Source organism: Seriola dumerili, unplaced genomic scaffold, assembly GCF_002260705.1.
Source record: "Seriola dumerili isolate Sdu_G_001 unplaced genomic scaffold, Sdu_1.0 BDQW01001222.1, whole genome shotgun sequence".
Taxonomy (NCBI): domain Eukaryota; kingdom Metazoa; phylum Chordata; class Actinopteri; order Carangiformes; family Carangidae; genus Seriola; species Seriola dumerili.
This window is the reverse complement of record NW_019175477.1, coordinates 711,343-720,510: the sequence shown is the minus strand read 5'-3', so window position 1 is coordinate 720,510 and position 9,168 is coordinate 711,343. Positions and strand designations below refer to the sequence as shown.

The 9,168-nt window shown below is 38.5% G+C and overlaps 1 protein-coding gene across 3 annotated transcripts in view; it reads left to right on the top strand.

Moving 5' to 3' along the window:
- Positions 1 to 4,238: 4,238 nt before the first annotated feature.
- Positions 4,239 to 9,168, top strand: part of LOC111238175 (microphthalmia-associated transcription factor-like) — a 30,249-nt gene continuing 25,319 nt past the window's right edge. For 2 of the 3 annotated variants that reach the window (XM_022767574.1, XM_022767573.1), the window contains exon 1: positions 5,147 to 5,333. In XM_022767574.1, coding sequence (XP_022623295.1) covers positions 5,230 to 5,333 — 104 coding nt within the window. In that variant the 5' untranslated portion in view covers positions 5,147 to 5,229. Of the gene's footprint in view, positions 4,276 to 5,146; positions 5,334 to 9,168 lie in introns of those variants that run through there. The other variant, XM_022767575.1, reaches the window with a different exon arrangement.

Genomic DNA, 9,168 nt, shown 5'->3' with positions numbered 1-9,168 from the left:
CAGTCATGTTTGATAACTGTGTGTACATCCAGAAAATAATATACCTCAGTATCCTTCTGTGTTTCTGAAGTATTCTAAGACCTTACATTTTTCATCACATTGTTGTCTTTTAAAGCAGTAGGTATTACTAAAGTAAATTTCAGAAATTCAGTTAGCCTTACAGGCTCGCTCTGAGGCCGATATGTTTTTGTCTGTCTGCATGTGTGTTTGCACAAAGGCTTTTTTCCTCACATACATGGACTTGTGGCAACAAACAGGGGCTTGGTGATTAAAAATGGGAGTTGCTGAGGAGGATGTGTTTAGCTGGTCAGACCACTGACAAACACAGGAAATGGTACACACTGACAGTTCAAACATCTATAATATCTGATATACAGTCCTGGAGTTTCAGCCTATTCGAGTGGCAAAAACCAGCACCATATTTAAAGCACTTCATAGCTCAACCTGTAGAACAAATTGCTGATTGTCCTATACTGAAATGTGGGTCAAAGTCAACATTCAGCACCTTTTACAGTAGCAGGTTAACACATTGTTCACTAGCAAATATATGCTTAGTAAATTTAACTGCCAATTTGGTGGCTGTAATTATGCTACCAAGCCGACTATTACATTAATGTCACTTCACACATCAGCGACGTGCAAATCAAAAGACACAATACTGCACATTACTGGTGTGTGTTTCACATGTGTGACGCTGCTCCTGAAATATTTATTACTGTGTTTACTTTTAGTCAGCTGGTAATTTTCCAAAAGACACAAGCACAGCAGCCCTTTTTTAACCCCCCCCCCCCCTCCCAATAACATTTGATTCTGTTTCACAAAGAAATATTGAGATAGTTTAACGTCAAGATCAACTGGAAATCTGCAATAAGAACTGCACTGCTACTACCACATGTCCTCACAGTCTACAGTAAGTGCAGTAAGCCTCGTAGTAGAGCAACCCCCCACCCTCCAGTCTTGGATTTCTGACATCAGACATGAATAAGTATCTCATTAAGATCCCCCAAAACCATCTGTCCAGAGAGTCTCCTCCTTACAGGAAAATGCTCTTGTAAACAAAAGAATAGGATTCCCTCATTACCCTCATTTAGTTCTATCATTAATGGCAAGCTGTACTTCTAATATATTCAAGGAACTGTAGTGCTTTTTTTTAATTTAACAAATATAACACACTGGACTAAGCAATGTAAACATTTGTAAAAGTAACACTCTAGGTTGCTCATTTGTACAGAATTTTATTTTGAATTCTCCTTGATGCAAACATGTTCATGAACTTTTGCAAGATTGCATCTACTTTACAACGAACCGCTCCACAGTTGTTAGAAAAGAATATTAAAACATGGGAAGTACCTCCAAGTTCATTTTTTTACAATATTTACTGCATACACAATAACTATCCAATTTGGGAATATGTATTGTTCTTTTAATGCATAATTGAGTGTCTGTGCAATTATCTTTCAGTCTCCATTTAAGCATAGACAAATGTTGGTTGGCAGATACTTTATGCAGATACCCCCACACATCACCATGATGGAAACTGACGGAGCTGGACAACAATATTTAACAAGAAATAACTTCATCTGTTGTCTTGTGCAGAAATACTCTGAATAAGAGTGCTACAAATATGTTTGATGCATACTGTAGTTTTTTAAAAAAAAATTTAAACGTTTTGACCAATAGATGGAAAATTAATCAAATGTGCAGATTTCTGAAAGGACCTCTGATTCCTGTTGTTCTTATATAATAACTTAGTTAGTGTAAGATCATGAGCAAGAGTTTCTGAAAATTGGGAAAAATACCCTAATTATTCCTTGAAGCCTATGTTAACATATTCAAATAGCTTTCGATGTCAAAAACCCCAAAGATGTTGAGTTTAATATCATAGAAAACTGTGTCGAAATAGCAAATACTCACATTTGAGAGGCTGGTAGTGAATTATATCATTTTTGATTGAAAAACAACTTAAACAATTCATTTGACAACTAATTTTCACAATTGATCAACTAATCATACCTTTTTCTAGAGTACTGGTTGGTTTCTTGTTGCTTGGGAAAATAATGAAACTGCCATGTATAATGCTTGTTAGCAGGGGCCTTTTTGCCCTGTAGGAGGTTCATTTCGCTATGTACACAGTGATATATATATATATCATTATTTTATCTTACAACTAGAAATTTAACAATGTGTGATAAACAAAGTACGATGGAGTAACTGGGCATATTGTACCTCAAAATTTCCAAGCGAAACACGATAAATAAGAGTATAAGAGTCTAATATTCAGTATATGGTCCAATTAATGTTCTACTACATTGAATTTGGAATAATGGTTAAAGCGTGGGCGTGTTTCTTGACCATATTCCAGTTCTTTTCAGGACCTAATGATCAGTCAATGACAACATGTCAAAATAAACCTTCACTAGTGTCCTGGAACTACAGGATCTTGTTTTGAATCCAGCAAACAGGAAGTGCTGTGTTTCAAACGGCTGTGAGCCACTGATGACATCTGTCTCCCATGAATGAGCCATGACTGAAAACAAAAGCAAAAAGGACTGTCTGTTCACACCTGAGCAGAAACGTTTCTCTGCTGTTGTTGGCCTACATTTCAGTTCATGCTCTGTGTTATTAGCCAGCAGTGTTTGCACTGTCTGTCACTCCTTATTAAATCTGCACAACGCTGTGTAAACAGTGATGTGTTAGCTGTTGTAATTATGTCCACGTGTTCAGTTATCCCATGGCACATGGCCAGTATGACACTGGACATTTACTGTCATTCATACTGGGTTCTATACCCAGGCTAAAATATATATATATATCTTTTAACCAAACATTACACAACAAGCTCAAGTTTTACTGTAAAATTGTAACAAATTCATTGTCAGTTCTACAAAAACATTTGCAGCCGACAGCAAAAAACACAAAGGATATGAATATTATTAACAATCAGTTACAAAGTCCTGCGATCATAACTTTACTTAAATAGAAACAAAACGTATAAGCAGCTAAATGTACTTCAACTATCAGAAGCTCATTAGATGGCAAAATGGCAGCAAACTGGATTATTGTTGTTAATGCATGTTTATGCGGCATAATGTGTAAGATGCATTTTTATCTTTTATTTTTGTATAAGTAATTTACATAATGTACTTCACTCTATTAATGCATGATTTCAAATGATCAGATGCGTTGTGAGGATAACCTTAATCTTCAAAGTAACTACTAACTATTGCTGTCAAATAAAATATAGTGCAGTAAAAAGTACAATATTTCCCTCCAAAATGCAGTGGAGCAGACAAGTTATGTAGCATAAAATGGAAACACTCGAGTATAAGTACAAATATTTCAAAATTGTTCTTAAGTACAGTACTTGTGTAGACGTATTTGATTACATTCCACCACAATTGTGTCACTGTCATATCCACTCAAATTGTATTAAATATGACCCAGTGATTTTATTGCAGCTTGTTTTGTTTCAGAAAATAACAACATATTAGTTGTAGTATTACAATGAAATCAGAACGATAGTTTTGTTGGTTTGAATCAAATTGTGTGTCATGACAGAACTGTGTGAATATTGTATCACAAGTATCAAATATTTACATAGTATACCCACTTGAGGAATTACAAAGGGCATTGTAGTCTACAAACTATATGGGGGCCTCACTCAGCTGGAGGCCCTCGGTAATCAGTGCCTCTATTCACCCCACAACAGCCAGAATAATATGTGTTGTCTAGTCCATTGTGTGACGCCCTGCAGTTCCTGCATCATGTCTCCTGATCTGACTGCAACCGAGTTTGCTTTTCATATGTCTCTGAGCTACTGTGATGAAGAAAAAAGTCTTGTGCAAATATTGGCAATCTTTGAAGTAAAAAAAAAACAGATTCTGTTTCCTTTGGGCTATGTGTGTTTTAAATAATCATGATGTCATTTAAGGCTTTATTTTTAGTTTTTAAGTCTGTGCTTTCCAGCAGAAGCACATTTGCATGACATTTGCATTGGTAAAATGCAGACTTAAAAACCAGTTCAGCAGGATGAGGCGAATGCAAATATTGAACTTGAATTTCCATTTTGTAATAGAAAGTGCCTCCCCTGGGCCCAATGCATTGGCTTTGTTTAGCTCTATACTACCCCCAAGTGGTGGAAAGGGATCCAACTGAGGAGACCAAACTTGCTGAGAGTGTGGGGCTGCAGGAGGAGACGAGCAGCTAACGAGTCAGGTTAGTTTGTCTGCACAGGAAACTGAGGGAAACAGACATGAGGGTCGACAGAGTCTCCAGGTTAGTTATAATTTGGGTGCAATGTCTGATTGAACTGCTGAGACAATGAGACAACTGCAGGGTTTAGGTTATAAATTACTAACAATGCAACGACTGCTGCTCAGGTATGATTTTGACATTGATTTTGTGTCGGTGTTGTTGTTGTGGTTGTTGTTGTTGTTGTTGTTGTTGTTCAAAAGTTGACCTGAGTCGCTGAGTAGATGCAGTGTTCAAACGACCTGCATGTATGGAAATCCTGTTTATTGTTGAGCATGAAATCATTAATAGCTGATTCATACAACGGCTTCTCTATGTCGCTTTACTTGCAGTAAGCTTTGGGAGTTTAAGCTTTATTACAATGATTAACCATTAATGTATTTTGTCCTCTCATGCAATAATAATTGAGTTTTCCCAAGCTGAAAGAGTTTGTGTCAGAGGCTGAGTTTTTGTTTGTGAAAAAGCACAGGAATATTCACATAATATGATATAAATATATAGTAGCCTATATTGCTGTGGTATTGAGGTGTAACGTGAGGTCACTGTCTCTTATAGGGTAATGAAGAGGTTAAGACTCCAGGTCACAAACTAGCAGCCATGTTGAAAACTCATCTCTTTCCTAAGAATGAATTGTAACGATTCTTAAATATTATTGAAGGAAATGAAACTTTTTGACGCTGGAGTTTCACTGCGCAAATAAAGACCGTGTAAAATCCCCTTCGGATGCCGCAGCCAATGAAAACCATGCTGACATTGACAGCCGAGGTGCATGTCGGTAGCTGCAGTTCTTGCGTCGCCTGCAGCCCGTTCGCCGCTCCGTGCTCGCTGCTGTGGCGGACTACAGGGCTCTGGGTCCTGGACAGAGGCGGTTTTGCGTTGACAGCGGTTGGTACTGAGCGAAGTACGGCGGCACAAATATCGTCTGTGTGTGTGTGTTTTTCTGCGGTTTAACGTTTCCAAAAGTTGACATCTGCAAGTATGCAGTCCGAATCGGGAATTGTTCCCGACTTCGAGGTTGGAGAGGAGTTTCAAGAGGAGCCGAAAACGTATTACGAATTGAAGAGTACACCCTTGAAAAACAGGTCAGTTGTGTGGCTGTGGACAGTTATTTCCCACGCTGGAGCGGTTTTTGTGTTCAGGTGATAATTAGGCTGCAGACCCTTTTCAGTGTTGGCCGGGCTCCGTGCATGTGTGAGGCTCCTCCTGTGTGATGTTAACTGGAGCTGGACCCGACGCTGAGCTCTGGAGTGGGGATTCAACTGGTCTCTCATTCCTTATGGTTATCCCGCTGGCATGAAGTTATGCAACACTTGGGTGTTGTCTTGTCAACATCAACTCCAAATATTAGCTCGTAGAGGAGCAGACAGGTCAGAGTCTGATGAGATGCTGCTCAGCCTCACTTATGGTGATGGTTGACGTGCTGTTCAAGAAAATGGATGGGTTGTTTTTTGGTGGGGTTTTTTTTGGATTTTCCTAAAACTCTTAATAGAAATATATTTTATAGACGATTTTAACAATAACTGTTTTGATTTGGCAAATAATATTGTGTTAGTATTAAGTTAAAATAAGTCTGCAGGGTAAATGATACAGATGCAGATGGCAGGATATTCACAGGCTGAAAGTTATGTAGGCTACACATATACAACAAATCAGCACCTGGAAAGAGCTCTAAGTAACAGACCCTGTAAATGATATCAGGATTTTGCAAACCGAAGCGATATGCTGAATATAGTTGTTGGAGAAAGTGCTCTTAAATCCTAACAAAGCAAAAACGTTTTCATAGAATAAATGAACAACAACAGTTACTAGTTCCTCTGGCGTCTCAAACACAAACACTCTGCACCACTGACTGATTAGAAAGCTGTTTTCAACTTTTGCAAATTGAGGCCTCTCTAAACAATCAACATTGAGCTGAGTCAGGTCTATGTGGTCTGATTTGACCTTTCACCCCCTTTTTCTGGAGGTATTGCACAGTGAGTGTGTTGTCTGATATGTCTGTTTGTGTATGGTGTCAAATTCAGACGATAGATCTTATAATCCGTTTGGCTAGTTTAGTCATAAGTTCAACATTTTGGGAAAAGACCGACACCACTGACACATCTGTATGCAAAAATAGGAAGCTCCACTCAGCAGATGGTTGGGGTGAGTTATTTTGTGATCGATGGTGAGTGATTTTAATACATAATGAGACACTTTTTTAGCTGTGATTCGTCAGAGAAGTTGTGAAACTCACCACTCGGCCTGTGTGATGATGTTGATGATGATGATGATGATGATGATGATGATGATGATGATGATGATGACGGCAGTACACCTATCAGCAGAATGCTGTCTGATTTTCTGTACGTTGTGTCCACACGGCTCTGTTATGCTGTTTGGAGATAGTAATAGCTCGCCTCATTGTCAGGGTGAGACACACTGAGGACAGTACACCACTGTGTGCAGACAGAGCTCTTATTGCAGATGTTTGCCACTTATTTGTTCCCCCTCTGGTTCTTTTGACATGTTGTTGCAGATTTGTATTTTATCTCCTTTTCTCTAAATTCAGGCCAAAACACAAGATCAGGAAGAAAACTGTCATCTCAGACGGCCCCAACCCTTAACCCAGTTCTGCATTTTTTAAACTAATTTCTTCAATTTCTTCATTAGTGAAATGCCATTACACTGTTACTTATACACGGGCTGAATCTGAGCTGTGTTGTGTTGTGTTGTGTTGTTGCTGGCTGAGCAGAAATCAGTGGCAGTAAAACTGAAGTGCCAGCATTGTTCCTGGAGAATCACAGAATATTTAACTTATTTAATGTTATTTCCTTTGGAATATGTGAAGCTGTCTGAGCAGTTGTTTTGATTGAAGTTAACCCACTTCCTCTTCCCATCACATGAGGATGACCCAGCATAATAATAGTCACAATGACTGCGTTGTGAGACATTGTTGCGCAAAATGCTTATAATTAGTCAGATTGATTATTGACTTGTGTGATGTCTTGTCATGGCTGGCCCCCGCTGTTTCTAAATTTGAAATGTGAAGTGTGACAAAATGTCATCTTAGCTTTCGCAGATCTATTTGTTTTCTTACTGTCTCCATATCAGCTTGACAGCGCACTCAGGCTGCTGCAGACGATGTGCCAGACTTTTTGTGCCTAATATAGATGTGAGACAGGCGGTGAAACTGGTCTTCTATGCAGTGTAAATAAGCTGTATAAATATAGCAGTGGATGTGTTATATCTGAAACTGAGAGTTGGGGGATCTTTTTTTTTTTTTTTGCAGGCGAACTTGGCATATAAATCAACTATAAATATTTATGCTGTAAATCTTATGCTTTCTAGTGCGCAAGTTAACGTTTGACAAAAGCAGAGGGTTGTTCAAAATTTCCATATAAATCCAGGTAGCTTCTCAAAGTGTGACTTTTTACTTTGCTCAGTATAACTCTTGTCTTTCTACAGTAAGTTTTTCATTTAACATAAACCAAACTTTTCATGTATAATAGTGTTTAATGCCATATATGAATACAAAGACCCGTGCAAGAGCTTTGCCTAAATAACACACGGTTTAAAATGAACAAAATTATGATTTAAGTCAGGAAATATTTGATCCAAGAATAAACAGGACTAAGATTGTGATCAAAAATGTGATGCCAGGTTTCAATACTTGGCAGTTTGTGAAACTGTATATACACTTGAATCAATCTGCTCCCACTGCCTGTGCTTTACTTTGATCTATTTAAGTATCTTCATAAAGGAACATTAATTGTCACTAAAGAATACAGATTAAATGATCATTTAAGTGACGTACTTTTTCTAGTCTGATGAGCCTATAAACATTTTTATCATCTCCTCTTTTATCTCACCTGGACTATGGTGCTGGACAGTGAGAGGAACGTGGGATTTCATTAAGAAAATCAACCTGAAAGTAAAAAGTTAAAATAGGATTTTGAACCCGCTCCACCCCTTCCCTAGTAGAAATTGCACTTTTGCATATTTCAATATGGCTGTCACAGTATCAGGCTTATCCCTTATCAGAATATCAGACATATTACAATATCAAATACATGGTTATTATTAACGCCTTGTAAAGTCAAAGCACACTGCGTGCATCAGCGCGCTGAGTCAGAGGTTGACGATTATGAAAGTTGGTGTTGGGAGCAGCCTGTTCCCGTGGGTAGTCCCAGACAGAGATGCCAGAGAGGCCGAAGAGTTTCATCCATGATCTAAGACGGACCGAGGGGCTAAATGACACGGACAGGTGTTGGCGGCTGCAGTAAAATATGGTTAGAACGACTTGTCCTGCAGTCATGATCACTTTGCTGCATCTTAATCTCTTCTGTTGCTTCTTGAAGCACACGTCTGATCTACATTTCACCCCTGGAAAATCCTCATAAACTTTGGGTTTTTGTTCTGCTCCATGAGTTTTAATGTTAAAGATCCGTGATCTCTGTCACCCTCTATTGGTGACCAGTAGGAACTGCAAAACATTGCAAACATCACTTCAGCAGGTCGCATCCCCAGACCTTACAGCGTGGCCTGTCGTCGACACAAGAAATTAACACGGAAACAGTAGTTTCATAATATGGCAAAACATTGCACGGCAGTAAGTAACTTATTATGCTCTGAAATGATTTCATTATTGATTAGGCTGCAGAATGATTGCAGAATGATTTCTTGATTAATCTTTGGTTTGGTCTAAAAAACATCAGAAAATAGTGAAAAATCACAAGAAAAATATCCCAGAGCACAATGTCTTCAAACTGCTTGTTTTGACAGACCAGAACCCAAAGACCCTCCGGCTGCTTTTACACGAGACAAAAATAAAACAGCAAATCCTCACAATCGGGAAGCTAGAACCTATGATTTAAGCAGCTAATCGACTAATCATTTCAGCCCTAGAATACTGTGACTACAAAGTGTGAATACATTGAC